This window comes from Ochlerotatus camptorhynchus, unplaced genomic scaffold, assembly GCF_037179485.1.
Source record: "Ochlerotatus camptorhynchus isolate MF236.1 unplaced genomic scaffold, CSIRO-AGI_Acam_v1.1 ptg000006l, whole genome shotgun sequence".
In the NCBI taxonomy this organism is placed as follows: domain Eukaryota; kingdom Metazoa; phylum Arthropoda; class Insecta; order Diptera; family Culicidae; genus Ochlerotatus; species Ochlerotatus camptorhynchus.
The window spans coordinates 2,066,419-2,087,363 of NW_027040498.1; the positions used below are offsets into that span (position 1 = coordinate 2,066,419).

At 39.1% G+C, this 20,945-nt stretch overlaps 1 protein-coding gene across 1 annotated transcript in view; it reads right to left on the bottom strand.

Moving 5' to 3' along the window:
- Positions 1 to 20,945, bottom strand: part of LOC135717574 (uncharacterized) — a 1,030,279-nt gene that overhangs the window by 135,432 nt on the left and 873,902 nt on the right. Inside the window, exon 6 of the mRNA XM_065239713.1 lies at positions 10,233 to 10,484. Within this exon, the coding sequence (XP_065095785.1) occupies positions 10,233 to 10,484 (252 nt within the window). The remainder of the gene's footprint in view (positions 1 to 10,232; positions 10,485 to 20,945) is intronic.

Genomic DNA, 20,945 nt, shown 5'->3' on the forward strand with positions numbered 1-20,945 from the left:
ACAACAATGAGTGACTGGCTGTTTTAATATTTGCAACATGGAGTGACTGACTGATTTAATATTTACAACACGGAGTGACTGACTGATTTAATATTTACAACATGGAGTGACTGACTGATTTAATATTTACAACACGGAGTGACTGACTGATTTAATATTTACAACATGGAGTGACCGTTACAAAGCAATGCTGATTCCGTCTCTTACTAAGATTTATAAGGCGAGTTTAAGATTAAACTACATTCCATCAAAATGGAGATTGGTAAGAGTTATATTCATACCGAAAAACGGGAGGCGTGATAAAACGCAGCCAAAAACTTTTAAGCCCATTAGTCTCTTATCAATTTTACTGAAGACTATGGAAAAGGTGTTGAATGACTTCATCAATTCAACTTACATGTTAACGCATCCAATATCTAATTTTCAGTTTGCGTATCAATGTGGAAAATCAACAGCTACTGCTCTCCATACTTAGGTAACTAAAATCGAAAAATCACTTTCAGTTAAAGAAATCGCACTTGGTTCTTTCTTGGATATTGAAGGAGCTTTTGACAACGCATCCTATTCTTCTATGGTTGACGGCATGAAGAAAAGGAACTTCGACACGCACATCGTCAATTGGATTCATACTACGCTTGCAAAAAGAAATCTTAGTGAACAGGTCAAATACCTAGGAGTTATATTGAATGCCAAGTTGAATTGGAATGCTCAGATTGATTCTGTTATCAACAAAGCAACCAGTGCCCTGTGGCTATGCTCCAAAACTGTTGGTAGAAAATGGTGTTTGAAACCAACAATGCCAATGTGGATTTACACATCAGTAATCCGTCCAAAAGTAACTTATGCTTCGTTAGTGTGGTGGCAAAAAACGAAAGAGGCTACCGCACAGAGGAAGCTGGCAAAACTACAACGTCTAGCATGTATTGCTATAACTGGTGCGATGCGCAGCACCCCATCAAAAGCGTTAGATGCAATTCTACATCTACTGCCCTTGCATGAATACGTGCAACTAGAAGCGGAAAGAAGTGCTCTAAGGCATCACCTAAGCATTTTACAATACTTCCAAAGAGGACCAGTGATGAGTATGAATGGAGAGTGGATGAAACCAGGGGACAATTATGACACTCCCTTCAACGTATGTGAAACGTTGCGTTCGGATTGGGAAGTCGGTGGTCCTAGCGTTCGTCAAGACTCAATCATATTTTTCACAGATGGCTCAAAAATTGGAACACAAACAGGTGCAGGAATCTTTGGCCCTGGGACACATATTTCAGTAGCGATGGGACATTGTCCAACAGTGTTTCAAGCGGAAATCGTGGCCATACTTGAATGTGTAAGTGTTTGCCTAAGGAGAAAATATAGATGTGCAAATATCTGTATTTTTTCTGACAGTCAAGCAGCACTAAAAGCGCTTCGTGCTTACACAAATGTACATCAAAGATTGTCTGGGAATGTATTCTCTTGTTGCGACAGCTGTGCATACAGAACTCAGTAAACTTATATTGGGTTCCTGAACACTGTGGCATTGAAGGGAATGAAAGGGCAGACGATCTCGCAAAATTAGGCTCCGTTTATTGGCCCAGAACCATACTGTGGAATATCAAGCTGTACGGTAAAAATGGAACTCAAACGCTGGGAAGAACAAAGGGTGATGGCCAACTGGATGGCCGTCACGAAGTGCAACCAGTCGAAAAGATTTATAACTCCAAATGTAACACATATCAAAAAGCTCTTGGAGCTCGATAAACGGGCCTAGTAACTGGGCACTGTCCGAGTAGAAATCATTTGAAGAACATTGGTCGGGTTCAGAGCGATATCTGCCGTTTCTGTAGCATAGAACGTGAAACCTCAGAACATCTGCTCTGCAGTTGCGGTACATTACACAGGCGTAGATCTAAATTTCCTCGTAGTGTTATCTTACAACCTAGTGGAATTTGGTCTGCTAATCCTGGAAAGGTAGTTGGTTTCATAAACCATATCATTCCTGACTGGGAAAGGACGTATCAAGGCAATTAGCTGTTCACTCATTAAATGGTGGCCAGCTTGCATGATACGAACAGTAAACAGGGGTATCACAAAAGTTCAAATAATGGACGCAGTGGTTCAACTCCCCCCAACAAAAAAAAATGTTGTTGGTCGTGATATACTCGATTGGTTCCGCTGTTTGACAGCTCTATTGGTTCCCGAGATTCTATCCGTCAGAATATAAATATTGCGACTATAGGTGAGAGTACTCACGAGACCATTCAGGGTTAACTGCGAATTTTCGAATTCCAGACGTTAACGCTGACGTTATCAACCGTTATCGATTATCGACCCTGTACGACACCACCGCACACAGCTCGTGGTGTTTGCCTAAGAACGAGGAACACTCACATTTCCCTTAACTATCTGAATAAGGGTGTAACAATATCAGCTTCAACCGACGACATCGATGCAACGAAGAAACTGCTGTATTCTAGAACCTTAGTCAGCGTCTACAAACAAATTTTCAATCACTTGGCTCTCTTTCTCTCGTCGCTTCATTGGTCTTTCTTTCATGCTTCGGTGAAGCGAACGAAGTGAAAAAGCGCTTGACTTTGATGGATTCGGCTTTCACGAAACACATCAACAGAGGTTTCATGACGTATATGAAGGTATACGAAAATCTATATTTAAAGCATTTCTCACTTGAAAACACTTGAAGATTACACGTAATATGTTAACTTTATCTTCAATCCACATATTTATCTAAAAAGAAAAGTAATGAAAACGGCACATAACGCATATTAAACAAATTGAAAAAGCGATGATAGAGTGTCGGTGAAAGGGATTGAAAGCCATAATGAGGTTTCGTTTAACTCGAAAATCGACGTTACTTTCATTGAAAGTGATGATCAAAGCAACGACAAAAACATCCACAGCCAGCCTTTCGTTCTAAGCGTGCTTCTCTTTCATTTTCTTTTCGTGCTGATAGTCTAGCTAGGCGTTATAACACATTGTATAGAAGAAACAAAACTCGAGTTCATTTTAGAGCTTCGAAAAGTAGAGCCCGGATCTGAAGTGTTCAAGTTAAGGTGCCGCCACACGGCACATGATAATTATGTGATAGTTCTCTATGACATAGCCGATTTAGATTTCTATATCATAGTTCTATGAGATTTGGGAAACCATTTTCAAAAAAATATGAGCTATAACGTAATAGTAGCTATGTAGTAGAAAACTATTAAGTAGTGCTATAAAATAGAATTTTCGAGCGTACACACGATTGAATTTTGTTATGCATTTATGTTCACTTAATGAACCGGTGCGAATCATAAAAAAAATAATTGCAGGAAGCAAAAATGGGTACTTCCGATAGCTTTAGACAAAAAAAAAAGAAGAAGAAGTCGTACAATCTGGATTGTTCGGCGTGGAGGCTTAGGAATCGAGACTAATCTTCTGAAGGAGTTGGGCGATGAAGATCCAGAATACTACCGTAATTTTGTCAGAATGACAAAGCAGTATTTTGATTATGTTTTTGAGAAAATTTTACCGGTTATTACCAAGCAGGATTACAATAGGCGCAAAGCTGTAACTCCAAAAAATTTAAAATTTTAAAATTATGATTAAATGAGATAGTTACACATCCTTGATTTATTGGTTTCGCTTGTGAAGATCGACTATAAGCAAAATAATTACAGAGACAGTGGATGCTATTTATGTGACATTGAAGGTGAATTCTTAAAGGTAAATTTAAAGTTAAGTAATGGTAAGTATCATGAAAGAATACCACTGAAGCTTGTTTTTTTTAAATCCAATAAAGAAAAGTTTCCTACAGTACGGTTAATTGGAACCTCACTACAGGAACCGTCATTAACGAATACAAGTACCATATCCGAAGTGGTTTGAGATTTGGGCGTAATTGTATTTGTAAACAAACAGGTCAATCACTGATTTCTCGTGAATAAAAGCTCAATCTTATAAACAAACTATACCAAATGATAGAAGAATCATACTTCTACCTCACAGTGTTATTAGTTTTCAAAATTGAGCTTTTATTCGCGAGAAATCGGCGATTGACGTGTTTGTTTACAAATACAATTACGCCCAAATCTCAAATCACTCCGGATATGAGATTATAGCTAATTGGGACAAACTCTTATTGTACAGTAATTTGAAGAGATAACTTCCTGGCAGTGCTGAGATTTGTTATTGTCATTGACAAACGTTCGCGCGATATTGACAATATTGTTTTTCACATAGTCACTGATAGACATGATCCTCAAAAAATTCTTCGTCAAAATCTCATTCATTTTTTCTTCAATGACAAAGATTCACCTGGTAACAAAAAGTGAGGTGAAGTGACATGGAAGTGATGGTGAAGTGACAATTTTTACCTCGGATGAGGTGAGTCTCTGTGCAAATCAAATGGAGAGTCACCTCATCCGAGGTGACAATTGTCACCACACCTCACACACCGCGCAGAATAGGTCTACTAGGATCAGTTTCATGAATTGACCACTTTTATGGATGTTCCGGATCTTCCACAGGACCAATCTTGTGACTTGCCGGAAACTGACTCTTCCCAAAAGGTGGCCATCTATCTGATTAACAACTTCATCAAAGACATCAGGAAGTTATCTCTACAAATTGCCGTACAATTAGCTCAAATCCTATATGGTACTTGTATTTGTTAATGCCGGATCAACCGTATTATAGTAATTTGGCAAGAACGAATCCGTACTATAAGAATCTTGAGTGTACGTATTTCAGATGCCGTCAACGGAAGAGGAGTGGCTTAAAATTGCCCAGGGATTCGAAGAAAAATGACAATTCCAGAATTGTGTAGGAACGTTCGATGGACAGCACGTCAACATTAAAGCCCCAACATTAAAGCCCCAACAGCAAACAGTGTCAGCGACTACTTCAATTAAAAAAAGCAATTCAGCATCATTCTGATGGCGTTGGTAGACGCTGAATACTAATTCACCTATGTCAACATAGGGGCAAAAGGCCGGATCAGTGACGGCGGGGTATTTGCTGACTGCTCATTCGCCAAATCGTTGTATAGGAATGAGCTACATCTCCCATCGCCGAGATCACTTTTCCAGAGGACCAAACCCTGCCATACGTAATTTATAGGAATCGGTATTAACGAATTCACATAGCATATGGGATTAGAGCTAATTGGGACCAAATACTGATTGTACGGCAATTTAAAGAGATAACTTCCTGTTGTCTTTGGAGAAATAAGAAACAGTCAGTTTCCGGTAGGACACAAGTCTGGTCCTGTGGCAGATCCGGAATATCAATAAAAGTGGTCAATTCATGAAACTGATCCTAGAGTTTCGCGGTTTTTAGAAGCCACTCATATACATCTCATCAGAATGAATTAAGAGTTGTGTTAAGAATATGGACCCTGGGGACTACAGGATGGTCCACCGGAAGATCCGGATCATCCGTAAAAGTGGTCAATTCATGAAACTAATCCTAAAGCTCCGCGTATTTTTCAAAACCACTCATAGACGTCTTATCAGAATTAATTCATAGTTGTGACCAGAATATAGACACTGGTGACCAAGGGACTCATTAGAATAAAATGGGAGTTGTGACCGGAAAATGAACCCTTGCGACCACGAGATAGTTCACAATTAGGTTCGCTTTTTTTTCAAAATCACTCATTGGCATCTTATCAGAATCAATTTGAAGTTATGACCAGAACTTTTACCCTGGGGACCAGTGCACAAAGGTTCCAAAGTCGTATTTTGGAAGACAAAAATATTTGCGACCAAACCATCACTTTTAGGTACAGAGTGTCTTGCGGAAAGTTTCTTCGTATTTTTTGGCCAATATTTTTATGTTAGGGAAATTAGGGTGGTCGACAAAATTGGTGAATTCCAAGCACTCCGTATTGTTCGAAAACTCTCATAGACGTCTTATAATTATGAATTCGGAGTTATGATCGGAAAATAAACCCTGGAGACCATGAATGCTCCTCTGGAAGATAATAGACGTCTCTTCAGAATGAACTCGGAGTTGTGATTGGAAAATGGACCCCAGGGTCCATTGGATGGTCCTCCGGAATATCCGGAGCATCCGTTAAGGTGGATTGTTCAAGAAAATTGATCTCAGCACTCGATGGTTTTTAGAACTGCTCATGGACATTATTTTTCAATTTATTATCATGGATGATTTCTAGGTGGTATTTTAATGTTTAATAACTTCTAGGCACTTTTAATGGAATTTTTGAATATTATTCCTTGGAATTCTTTCTCTTGACTTCTTGGAGATCATTTTTTGGAGCTACAAGTTAACGAGGGACTATCTTTAATGTTTATAATTTTAATTCATCACATCAAAATTGAATCAATAAGCCATTTAAAAATACCGTCTTATTGAGTTATTATTCATATTAATTTATGAGTGGTTACAAAAAACCGCGGAGCTCTAGGATCAGTTTTATGAATTAACCAGTTTTACGGATGTACCAGATCTTTTAGTGGACCATCCCGTGGTCCCCATTATAAATTTTATGGTCAACATTCCGATTTGATTGTGATAAGACGTTTATGAGTGATTTCTGAAAAACCGTGGAGCTCTACGACCAGTTTCATGAATTGGTCACTTTTACTAATTTTTCGGATATATAAGTGGTCCATCCCGTGGTCTCCAGCATCCCTTGACTGGTCAAAACTCCAAATTCATTTTGATAAGATGTCTATGAGTGGTTTCTAAAAAAACACGGAGCTCTAGGATCAGTTTCATGAATTGACCACTTTTACGGATGTTCCGGAGCTTTTAGTGGATCATCCCTTGGTCCCCAGTATACATTTTCTGGTCACAACTCCGAATGTATAGTGATAATGCGTCTATGAGTGGTTTCTAAAAAACTGTGGAGCTCTACGATCAGTTTCATGAATTGAGCACTTTTCCGGATCTTCCGGTGGGCCATCCCCTAGTCTCCAGAGTCCATATTCCGAACACAACTCCAAATTTATTTTGATAAGATGTCTATGAGTGGTTTCTAAAACATACAAAAGCACCGCGCACAGACTGCTGTCAAAAAAACTATGACCAATAAACTATGAACTATTCCGGTTTGATGGAATAGTTTATAGCCTAATAAAGATAAATCAATCAATCAATCAATTAGTTTATAGCTTGCAACTATGATATAGAAACTATCGCTAGAGTGTACAGACGACAATGAATTCGGGTCTATGTCATAGCTCTAAACTATAACTTGCAAGTCATAACTATGAGCTATCACGTCATAGTTTAGGTGTTCCTATGGGCTGTAATATAGTTTTCTATCACATAGCTCGCTAAAGGGTGATACGGTCAAAATTTGGTCAAGGGAAAACGCGTGTAAATCGGTGAAATCGTTTATTTAAAAAATCAAATTAAATTTCTTTTTCAAGTTCAATTAGTATAAAATTCAGGAAAAATATTCAGTTAGGCTTCCGCTTTTCCAAATCCGAATTGCCGGGCCTTACGCTTGACCCCTGCCATCAGATTTTGTACAGCCACCTTGTCCACCTTCTTCGCCTCAGAAAGCCAGTTTGCCTTGAACTGCTGCTCGCCCTTAGCAGTTTTTTTGGTCTTCTTTAGGTTCCGCTTGACAATAGCCCAGTATTTCTCAATTGGGCGGAGCTCTGGCGTGTTGGGAGGGTTCTTGTCCTTGGGAACCACCTGCACGTTGTTGGCGGCGTACCACTCCATGGCCTTTTTACCGTAATGGCAAGATGCCAAATCCGGCCAAAACAGTACGGAACAACCGTGTTTCTTCAGGAAAGGCAGCAGACGTTTATTCAAACACTCTTTCACGTAAATTTCTTGGTTGACAGTCCCGGAAGCTATGAAAATGCTGCTTTTCAAGCCACAGATATTTCTTTGCGAACTTTGACAGTTTCATGTGCTTGAAAACATCTGCTACCTTTCCCCTTCCTTTTGCCGTATAAAACTCCTGTCCCGGAAGCTGCTTGTAGTCGGCTTTGACGTAGGTTTCGTCGTCCATTACCACGCAGTCAAACTTCGTCAGCATCGTCGTGTACAGCCTCCGGGATCGCGCTTTGGCCGTCGTATTTTGTTTATCATCGCGATTTGGAGTCACTACCTTCTTGTAAGTCGATAGTCCGGCTCGTTTTTTGGCTCGATGCACGGTTGTAGACGATACACCCAGCTTATTTGCGGCATCTCGGAGAGAGAGGTTAGGGTTTCGCTTGAAACTACCGGCAACTCTCTTTGTCGTCTCAGCGGCTTCCGGTTTTCGATTTCCCCCCGATCCAGACTTCCTGGCTGTCGACAAACGTTCCCCAAACACTTTAATTACATTTGTAACGGTTAATTTGGCAACTTTTAGCGATTTTGCCAACTTTGCGTGCGAGTAGCTCGGATTTTCGCGATGCGCGAGCAAAATTTTGATACGCTGCTCTTCTTGCTTGGACGGCATTTTGACAACTGAAGAGTGAATTCCAAAATCAAAATAGTAGCAACATTCTACACACACACACACCTTCAAAATGAGGGGTGTTCAGGTTTTTTAAATGCAAAATTGAAAGAAATACGTCAAGTTGATATTGACCAAATTTTGACCGTATCACCCTTTATATACTAGAAATAGCCTCCGTGTGGCAGCACCTTTACATGTTTGGTTTTGTTCTTCGATCGTCAAAAGAAGTTCCTAAAGAGGGGGGGGGGGGGGTTGGTTTTAAATCCACAACCATATTAAGCGTTGATAAGTGAAATGTTGTCCCACCGTGGAACTTTGCTTAATTATCTTTGAGCACTTGCTCAGCTGTTAATTGAGCGTTTTTGAAGCCTGCCCCATTTTGCATTAAAAATTTTCCGGATTTTATCTACACGGAAATTGAGTAATTTAAACATTATTCTTCCCAAAATCTCCCAAAACGTTAAGGTTCTAGAATCAATTCTACATTTGTACAAATTTATCATCTTCGAACGAATTTATCTCCAACTCCAACACACCACTAGAAGGAAACGAGAACAAACAAATGCGGAGTCTTTCCGTACGTATAATGAAAAACCTTTTATCCTGATTTCCCACTCATTAGAGCAAAGGTCTCTCCCTACCCGACTGAATGTGTCCTTTCGCATAAGACTCTGCTCGTCGACCAACATGAGGAGGCGAAATCACGGGAACCCGTACATTAGTTAACCTACAATCAACTAAATGGATCTCCCATCGAGCAGATGAACGATTACGTTCGGAGATGGCAGAGGAGATGCCGTAGAGGATGCTGATGATGGTGGTGGTTTTCCTGGAATGGGGTGGAAGGATTCGACTAGTCCGAAGGATAACATGGTATCGAAATTGCTCTACACGCACACGTGTGTTTGTGTGTGTGTTTGCATTTAGCCACGTATGCTTTTGCCATCAGGCCATCGACCGGTTCAGCCCGCCAGCGCTGCGTGGGGACATAATTACTACTTTGAGGTCGGAAAGCTAAAAGCAATGTTTATCGTTTGTACGGTTCTAACAAGTCGCCACCGCACCGAGGAGTAGACGATAAGCTAAGGTAAACCTGGATTTTTTTGCGTCTTTCTACGGCACAGGCAATAAATTAGTTGGTGAATGTTTGGGACTGGGAGTGAGGATTGGGGGAATGGGAGTTTTTATGGCTATTTGAGCTAATTATTTCCAGTGACGTTTGCGACTTTCCGTCCGGTCAGCAAACCCACCTGATCCGAAGGGTGACGTTCCTTCTCGTTCCCGTGGTTGTTAACGGTGAGATTGATGAGCTAGCGTTAATTGTAATCTGATGTTTTGTTTGTTCAGGTTGTCGTAGATTTTTTCGTTAATCCTAAGTGAATTACAGCTCAGCTCAATGTGAAATCGGTTCCAGATGACAAATTACCTGGATTCTGTCGGTGATTTGCACCCACTCCCGGATGGAATCAACCAGTATAAACAGTCATTAACACTGATTTAAACGAGTATAATCAAAATGCCACGCCAGCTTCATTTACGCAGGCACCTACTTATTTACACTTCTTTGCGAAGAAATTAGGCCTTCTCTCTACCACCCCCCACAGGATACACGATAAATTAGCAGCCAACATGATTGCGTGTGCGAACGATTCGGAATGCCACCTCCATCGGTTAAGGGCCCCATGGGGCAGGTTACATCACGCTCTAAATCACTGATCCCTCGGTTTTGGATTCCGACTAATTCCCACCTCCCCCTACCCCTTCTCGGGAATGAAACGCAAATGTAATAAAAGTGGTATTCACAACGGCACTAACTTACCGGAAATAATGGCGCCCCATTAACGCACACACTCTCGGCGAACCGTACCCGGGTGGGGCGTGATTTCAGCTTGGCCTTCTTGCCGGCCGACAGCAGGGTTGACTTCCGGCCGACCGCATTGTACAGCTGCGGCTGGCAGACCAGCAGCGTAACGGAATTTTCGCAATTTCTAACTAATTGTATCACATGGTCGCGGGGTGCGTCCTTGACGTCCTCGCCGTTTACAGCTAATATTTGGTCACCCGGTTCCAGCTGTGGAGTGAAAGAGAAAGGTTGAGTTTTTTTATGATTATTTGAAATATGCATTACATGTCATGATGTGGGATGTTCTTTGGGATAATACACCGACTATTATCCACACTCACGACTAAATAGGACTTACTCTGGATTGAATCGTCAGTTGAATTCACATTTTTATACGGTTGGAGATCTGTTTTGAAAGCCTTCTGAAACATTCCCAAGTCATTATCGACAACAGCGATTTAAAAATGTTAGGTTGTTGCAAATACCAACGGTTTATGACCTCGTACTGAGTGAAGTGTTCAGAAAATCATTCCCAAATCTTATTCATTGAGTCCCCCTGATAGCACAAGCTTGCGTGCAAATCTACAAACCAAAACTCACGCTTGAGGTTCTAATGCATTTTTACGCACTCCCAATCACATCGCCTAAAATTAATTCCAAGGTAATACTCATGAAATCAACTCAAATTGTTAATGGATTACATGTACATTAGGTTGGGTCAAATTAACAAGGGGTGGGTTAGCTGCGCCCCACTGCTCTGTATTGAGGTATACAACAACTGTGCCAAATTACAACGCATTCTGGGAGTTGCGGGAGTTCTTCAAAACAGGAAAACACCCCCTACTCCTCAATCGAAAAACATAGGGGAAATGATGGCTTCGGCATGACGGCAACTCAAATTGAAACACTGATTTCACTGGATTTTCTTACGAAAACACTTCACTTAATGCATTCAAACGATTCTTTAGGCTTTCAGCTTCAATTTGATTACATTTTTACCACTTAGAAAAAGCAATCTAGCAGGGTTTTATTCACATGAAACACAGGCACTACAAAATGCTGCTGATTTCGAGTTGCCGATGAAAGCACAGCTGTTTAACACGCAGCTCAAATAGAAAGGTTGCCGAATAAAAAGATGGTGCCCATAATAGTCGCTCTCACTAGAGAAGATTGGAGCTTTGTAAAAGCGTTTGAAAACAGTTTTTGACCATTCTTTCAACTGAAATTGTTAGAGCAGCTGGCAGCAAAAGATTGTAAACAAACCAATACTGCATATGTGTGCGTTCCTTAGAGAAAAGGGCTATAGAAAGATGGTCACTGCTTAGGTTGCCGAGAATAGGTAAATTCCCCTAATACATTTTCTGAATTTTGAAAATGTATTAGAATTGTCTTGAGAATTTTGATGGGAATGCGAAATCAGTTTTCAGGAGAAGTGTAGAGGATTTTAACTCTTGACTCTTTTTTTCAAAATAATGTGACCGTTGCGAACAAAAATGGGACATATCCACTAAACACTTAGAAAAATTGATGTTAATTTAGGTGCTCTGAGGCCAGGCATGCGAAAATCATTTGAATTCATTTCGTGCATTCATTTACATTCATTTGTCCTTAACTTTTTTCAACAACAGAATTCCGCAAAACAATGTATCGAAGTTTTGTAGGCTTTGTTATTAACTACAACTTTTGTTAAAAACTCAAATCCGTATCTCTTATGCATGACGAACCAGAGCGAACAGAAGCCACTACTGTTTTTCAGTGAAAGTATTTTACATTCTCTGAAAAACAGTAACAAGTTCTGCCCACTCTAGTTCGTGTTGCATAAGAGATACAGGTTTGAGTTATGGACAAAAGTTGTAGCTAAAAACAAAACCTACAAAAGCTGTGTACATCGTTTTATGGAATGCTGTTTATGAAAAAAGTTAGAGGCAAATGAATGTTAATGAATGCATGAAATGAATGTAAATGATTTCCCATGCCTGTCTGAGGCTGACATATACGAGCGTCAACTTTGACATAAAATTGAGTCATAATAGACGCAAAATGCAGCTCAATCGAACGTACTTTCGAACTTTTCAGTCTCGGAGCACTTAATTTTTCATGACATGATTGTTTACGTCTCATCCTTTATGTCAAAGATGGATTCCGTCACGTGTAAGATTAGAAATTTCTAAGTGTGTAGAGTAAATTTGACAGGAGACGCTCTTATGCAAAATACTCTAATAATAAAAACAATTCATCATATTTTCTCAACTAAATTGCATAAATGTGTTGCAGAGGAGTTTAATAAATGTGATCATACAAAAAATAAACAATGACGTGGCTGAAAAACTGGGAAAATGTTGTGCTGAAAAACTGGTGAACATGCACACTTATAAGTACCTAATCTTACACGTGACGGAATCCATCTTTGACATAAAGGATGAGACCTAAACAAACATGTTATGTAATATTAATTGCTCCGAGACTGAAAAGTTCGTTGCTCGACGAAAAGTACGTTTTATTAAGCTTAATTTCGCGTCTGTTATGACTCAACTTTATGTCAAAATTGACGCTCGTATATGTCACTCTCAGAGCACCTCAATTTACATGAATTTTTCTATGTGTGTAGACTCCACGTACACACTTAGAAAAAAAAATTGATTTAAATTTAGGTGCTCTGTGACTGACATATACGAGCGTCAATTTTGACATAAAATTGAGTCATAATAGACGTGAAATTCAGCTCAATTAAACGTACTTTCGAATTTTGCAGTCTCGGAGCACTTAAATTTACATGACATTTTTGTTTACGTCTCATCCTTTATGTCAAAGATGGATTCCGTCACGTGTAAGATTAGGTATTTCTAAGTGTGTAGCATAAGAGATTTGGCATAATTGATGCCAACATGGAATATCTCATGATCCTGAACAAATACAAGGTTTCTATCTTGGGCAAAGTTGTTTAGTGGAAGCCTTATGGTTGGTGGACAGTAGTTTGGAATTTGCTCACTACGTGGGCGCTAGTATGCACTTGAACTTAATCTCGAGATCATTGCCATATAGAAGGTTACTGTCTTCAGCAAAGTTATTCAGGTGACCGTGTTCTTTCGGATAGTGCCCATATTAGTTCAGATCTATCGCACTACGTGACACATGAACTACCTGTGTAAGGCTGTAAAAGTGCCAAACACCCCACAATATGGAAAAAAGGGGGTGCTTCATAGCTTTGAGGGCGCCAATAATTTTGAAGAGTTAATGTTTACTTACTTACATTTTCCTTGCTTTCCAGATTTTCACGATTTCCTTTGAAAAATTTCGAGGTCGAAAACTTTTAAAAACTGTTGTTCATATTTTATTAAAAAATTAGTTTATAAAGTAAATAATTTAACACTGAGACAAAGATCTCTGTAAAATAATTCAACCACTGAATTATGTTTTGAACTCCACGTCCAAGTACAAGAGATTTTAGATGCAGCTTTGAAACTTTCAATGCACCAAAAGCATTTAGCTAATACTAAGTTTAACGTGGTTGCACAAGAATGACCTTCCTGGTATCCCAATTGTTCCGGTATCAATAAACAGTTACTATTTAAATATTCTAACAGTTGGCCTTTTACAACAAGTTTCAAAATTTTCTCTAATGTATGCAACTCTTCGGCTTTAATCGTCCCAGTCAGTTTTTTTGGAAAGGAACTAAAGATTCTTTCCAAATTCGCGGCACGAGCCCAGATTGCAATGATTGATTATTGAGGTCCAGCTCTTGAATAACTCTAGCACTAACATTATCTACTCCAGCCGTTTTTCCTAAAGAAAAGCAAATATTTTTAAGTTCATCTAATGTAATTGGGTGAAAACCATCAAATCTATAGTTCCTATTAATCGGCTGTTTTATTTAGTCCGGTACATTGACCAGTTCAATAGATTGATTGATCAGTGAAACGCTCTCCACGAAATAGTCATAAAACTTAGAAGCAATTGCTGGTTCTAACTGTTCTAATATGGGTCATTCCAGCTCAAGTGGGTACACCACCTGTGGTCTATGTCACCGATTTGAGCCAAACTAGGCCAAAACGCTTATTTTGGCATTCTGAACAAAGGCCTTTTTTATTTTGCTCTAAAGTGCCTAGATCCCTCTCGGCTACAACCCTGGATTTTCAAGATTTTTTTTTAATTTCATCTTTCAGAAAAGATTACTCCACAACCAAATAAGCTATTCGTGATCTTGGAACATTAATTTGAAGGTTTTTTTTTTAATGTAGATTCTTATAGGTGTACCCACATTTTTTTTTGTTAAAGTAACTACAGTAAACAGGCTGATTACCGGCAGGTATCGAAATTGTCAAAAAATGGCCTATTTCCATCATGGGCGGGATGTTTTATTTCTTAATATTTTGGGCTCAAATTTTTACCATACTTTGGAAAAATCTTCTACTTGATGTGTTTCCAAGGGCAAATTATTTGGACAAATAGTTTTTGAGATATGACCAGGCTTTATCAAGCGCTTTTGCTATAACTTTCAGGACCCATACACAATTAAAACACTATATATCGCCTATGTGAGGTCAATACTGGAATATTAGAGCATTGTATGGTCTCCTTTTTCAATCACGCACGAAGAAAGATTAGAATCCGTACAAAAACAATTTCTATTATACGTTCTTCGTAAATTAGGTTGGACATCATTTCCTCTTCCATCATATGAAGCACGCTGAATGCTTATAAACATACAAACATTAAAAGAGCGTCGTGAATATGCAATGGTTTCATTTGTAAACGATATCGTTTCGCAACGCATTGACTCCACAGAACTTTTATCAAAATTAAATTTCCATGCACCCACTCGGCAATTCCGAAATCGAAATTTATTTGCCATAAAACATCATCGCACAAATTATGCAAAATATGGGCCATTAAACCGCATGATGGCCTCTTACAATCAATACTGCGAAACCATTAACTTTACAATGTCTCGGCATAAACTAAAACAATATTTTTACTCCATAAGGCATTATAACTCATAAAAAATAGGAAAGCTGACACTGCTTATTTTTTATTAAAGAAAAAATTATACTTTTAACCTTTTGTCCAAAGTTGACGAAATAAATAAATAAATTTAAGAAAACAAAACTGTATTCTAATATGCACTAGTCTACGTTGGTTGACGAAATAAATAAATAAATTAATGAAAGATGAGTGAGAGGTATTTTTGGGGTGAAATATCAATGTTTTTTAATATATTTTAATTTTTTCTTCAATTCCTTCACGCTGATGGCACAATATTATTTTTATGGTATTTTTCTTATTTTCTGGGCTGTATTCTCGTTATATGAAATCATAACTACCTCATTTATTTACTTCTGTCCATAATTTAATTATGGTCCTAAAAGTGAAAAATACGTTCCTATGGGATACAGAAGTACGATGAAATCAGGTAGATTAGCAGGTATACAAAATTTCAGTTGTGGATGACTGCTGCAGGTACAACTGATTCTTTGACATAAATAGTGTGTGTGTCTCGAATGTGACAAACAAGCAGCAGCTTTATATCATAGAGGTAACTCTAAGACCACAAGGCCCCGAAAATAAAAAAAAAATTAAATCAAATTCAATAAAAGACCCCTAGTGGCCCCCTGTTGCATCAGAGATATTTGAAACCACACATCCAATATCCTTATTTTTAAAATGCCCACCAGAAGCATGCATATCATCAAAGTAAAAAAAAAATCAAATTAAATTAATTACCCCTAGCGCCCTCTGCTGCTTCAGTCACATTAAATTCAACAATTACAATTTCGTCATCCATTACAAAAGTTTTCCAATTGAATCAGTATCATCCAAGTATGAAATAAAGTTCAAATTAAGACCCCTAGCACCTCCTGCTACAAACCAACAATTCAAGTTTCAGGAAACAAAAACTAAAAAATAAAATCAAATTCAACTAAAGACCACTTTTGCCCCAGTTGCTTCAGTGACCTTAATATCAGCAGTTACAATTTCATCAAACATTACAAACGCTTTCTATTTGCATTAGTATAACCAAAGTTTAAAAAAAAAAGTCAAATTCAACAAAAGACCCCTACACAGCAAAACATACATTTTAATAATGATGATGATTGTGTCCTTTTTTGCATGTAACCACCATATTTTCGACACGATTGCAATGTATCCACTTTGATGTGATATTTAAATAAGCTTTTTGCTGTGTAGTGCCCCCTGTTGCATCAGGGATATTTGAAACAACACATCCAATTTATCTCATTTTTCAAACGCCCTCCAGAAACATGCATATAATCAAAGTAAACAAGAAACAATCAAATTCAATTCAAATTCAATTGCTTCAGTTGCATAAGTATCATCAAAGTATGAAATAAAACTCAAACAAAGATTCCTAGCACCCCCTGTTGCGAACCAAAAATGCTGAATTCTTGAAACAATCTTAACACCCTGCAGAAGCATGCATATCATCAAAGTAAAAATATCAAATTCCATTAAAGACCCTTTAGCGCCCCTTTTGCTTCAGTGACATTAAAACCAGCATTTTCAATATTATCAGACATTACAAGCGCCTTTAGGTTGCATAAATATCATCAAGATACGAAAAAGAATTTTAATAGAGACTCCTAGCGCACCCTGTCACAAACCAATAATTACAATTTCAGGAAACCAAAAATAAAAAATAAAATCAAATTCAATTAAAGATCACTTGCGCCCGCTGTTACTTCAGGGACATTAAAACCATCATTTCCAATTTCATAAAAAAATTACAAACACTTTTCAGTTTCATTAATATCACCAAAGTTAACAAAATATCATATTCAATAAGAGACCCCTAGCGCCCCCTGTTGCAGCAGAGATATTTGAAACCACACATCCAATCTCCCCATTGCTCGTGGAGGGTGAGCATGCTCATCATCAAAATAAAAACAAAAAATTAAATTCAATTGAAGACCCCTAGCGCCCCCTAAATATACATAACAAAAAATAAAAAAAATAAAATCAAATTCAACTAAAGACCCCTAACTTTCCTTGAAGCAATTCAAGGAAATTAAAAGCAAAAATTCAAATTTTCTCAAACTTCACAAACGCCTTAAATTTGCATTACTACCATTACAAAGAAATAAAAAACAAATACCTACTCTTAGCGTCTCATAATGCAAACCATTTGAATTTAATGAAAAAATCAAAACGCCTTCCAGAAGCATGCATATCATCAGAGAATAATATTTAAAATCAAATTCAATTAAAGAACCATCAAATATTACAAACGCCTTCCAGTTGCATTGGTAGAATCAAAGTATGAAAAAATAAATAAAAATAAAGAGTCCTACACTAATCAAAATTCAATGATTATTTTTATGTGTCCCACACATGAATTTTTGCAATGTTATAAACAAATGATATATATGTGTAAGACACATAGGTCATTTTTAATTCCTCCGCCGAATTTGATTTTGCATAAAAATTAGAAAATAAATCTAGTTTTTAAAGATTGTTTGGTGAGAAGGCATTTAAACTAATAATTACAATTTTGTCAAACACTTCATGACTGTCTCAGAGAACTTAGATTTTTTTTTTATTCAACTTGCTGATTCATCACAAGAAAGGTGTTTGTTATGTTTAAGGAATTTAAATTTATTTTTTCTAATGTGTATGAAACAATAGGAGGGCGTTAATAGTAAAGGTCTAGCATGAGGAGCATCAGGAGGGCGCATGGGGTATGAAACACAAATCATTTGGAGGGGTCATAGCCTCCCCTGCCCTCCCCCCCCCCCCCCTTGCGCACGCTTCTGTGCAGAGGCCGGAAATAGATGATTTACGACATTTTGGAATTCAAGATGGCGACTTCCAGTTTGTTTACAACTATCAAATACCCTTCAATATGGGTGTTTTCGGAACGAACCCCAAGTGTAGAAGCTGGAAATAGACAGTCCGCAACGTGCTCTCTTAAGTGGACTTGACACGATTGCTTTTATTGTCAATAATCGTATTGTCAATACATTCAATATTGACGTCAATACATCGGTATTGACAATATTTCTGTATTCACATCATCAATATTAATGTCAATAATTCCCCTTCGCGTCAATATATTGATACGTGTGGGATTTGATTTCGGTTCGGAAAATTTCTTTTTGCTCCTTCGGATTTTTATAGTAATCTGCTTGGAAGTCGATTTGGAGAAATTCTCTTCTGTCACCATGGCGCCTAAACTTTCCCGGATTAATGCCAAGAAGGAAAAGCTTCCCCCTTTTGTGATAACCTCTTCCAATTTCCATGCTCTTTGAACGGAACTTTTGAACTTCGATTTAACATTTAACGATTTAACGATTTGGCAAGCGATCTGCTCATGTGCCAAACGGAGTGCGCCGTTCGTGACTACCGGGACTGTTTACGGGGAGATCTACCTCGAGGAGTGTCTACAGAAGCGTCTGATTTCTCTGTTGAAGCAACACGAGGGCCCTACGATCTTCTGGCCGGATCTAGCTTTGTGCAACTATTCCAATGTTGTTGAACTAAGGTCTATCGAAAAATACTGGGCTATTATGAAGCATCCCAAGGAGGTAAAATCTGAGGAAGATATGAAGAAAAAGTGGGTTTCCATACAGAAGAAGCTGCAGTCAGATGCTGTACAGAACCTAATGAGAGGAGTTAAGCGTAAGGTGCCGCATGCATCGAAGCGGGTATTCTGCCCTTCCGCCATCGTATAACCGCAGCAATTGCAACGAAAGCTGCTGCCTTTACCGCAACGACCTCCGGAAATGACAGGATCTTTCTCCTCGATGAGGGGAACAGACTCCTCCGCATGACTGCCAATTCGAAGCTCCCCCCAGTGGCCAAGGTCCACTGGTACGGAGACAAAAGTTGGCGCATACCTCCACCAAAAATCGAGAGTCGGATAAAAAGCAGGTTCAAGGCTGGAGATAACTCTTCAGCGCTGAAGAGATCAATAGCCGAACTGCTTGGCTCGGACTACCCAACCCATGCCCACATATACACAGACGGATCGCTTTCCCAAGCCGGGGTCGGAATTGGAGTACCCGGAATTTCAGCACCGATGAGTAGCAGCCTACCGCCACAATGCTCGGTTTTCTCCGCCGAAGCTGCGGCCATCTTTGTTGCCGTTACAACACCCTCGGACCGGCCCATACTGGTGCTATCCGATTCGTACAGCGTGATACAAGCCCTTACATCGGAGACCATGACTCACCCCTAGATACAGGGTATTGTGGAGGCCACACATCTGAACACGGTGTTTTCCTGGATCCCTGGGCACTGCGGTATCCCAGGAAACAGCGGAGCCGACAGCCTGGCAGGGTCTGGACCAGCTGGCCCCCGTTATACCGACGAAGTGCCACTACAGGACCTAAAGCGATGGATAGTTAGCAAAATGTGGGAAGCATGGGAAGCAGATTGGTGCCAATCCCAATCCCTCTTCATGCGAAGAATCCTAACTTTGATGTACCAGATTGTTTTTTTTTTCTCGTTGCCTGTATTGTTAGTCTTTTTACTGGAATCTGTTTTATTTGCTTCTATTTGAGTACATGTAAATTGTAAGCCAACTCCGTAACAAAATTTGCTGGCAGAACCCCCCTCTGGGGCCTCCCATTTATAGAGATGAACTAGCCAACGGTTAAAAATCTCTCTAATAAAGCATAAAAAAATCTGCGGTTTGGACGGAAGTGAAGCGAAACTGGGACTCTCAGCTTAGGGAAGGTGAGCTCGGCCAAACTCAACGAAAGTTCGATTTTCCCGTGAACTTCTTCGAACTAGATGGGTAACGCGAGAGATTATTCTGATCGCTGGCTCTTCTTTCAAAGCCGGTTGTTGCCACAACACTCTCTTTTCTCAACTTTCCCGAAGATTTCACTGGACTCTGCCTTGGGAGAAATTGAACAAGATCGAGTTGCGTTATTCGTGCCGCATTCTATTTTTATCGTAAATCGGCCAGCGAAGTGGGAACTCTTCATGAAGACTGGAGGAAATTTCCAAAACCTGACCCAGTGCCGTAAGTGCGAGATATGGAGTCACGGAACAATAAATAGCTTCATGCCAGCTAAATGCATGAATTTTGATGATTCCTCTTACGCAAAGGACGACTGTCCTGTGAAGGAAGATCCTTAAAAATAAAAATGTTCAAATTGTGGTGAAAACCACAAATTCAATTTTTGGGAATGTAAGACTCGCAAAGCGATCCTACAATCTCATTCTAAGCGACAGGTAGCTCCACAGGTAGCTCCACAGGTACAAATTCCTGTGCTGTCAACAACGGTCAGCGAGGAACAAATTCTACACTCTACTAAAGGAAGTAACGACGACTATTCCCATGCAAGGGAATTATTATTATCGAATGACGACACTCTACATGAGGTAGACCCTACTAATGTAAGTAATACTGACCCTCCAAAAATCTCTTCACTTCCTCAACAGAATGCGACTGAAATTTTGGTGTATTGCAAAAATTTCAATCGCATGAAAAGCCCAGCTAAAATGAAAGAAATCCACCAGAACATTCTATCTTCTTCTTTTCAAATAATTCTTGGAACTGAAACAAGCTGGGACGAAAGCGTCAGAAGCTCAAGGAATTCGAAAATGTCTGGGTCAAAGCACTTATTGCCGGTGAAATACACATTTTTTCTTCTGTCTATTTTCCACCTAAACATGCCCACAAGCAGTCTTTTGAACTATTTTTTCAAATTGTTGAAACTATAA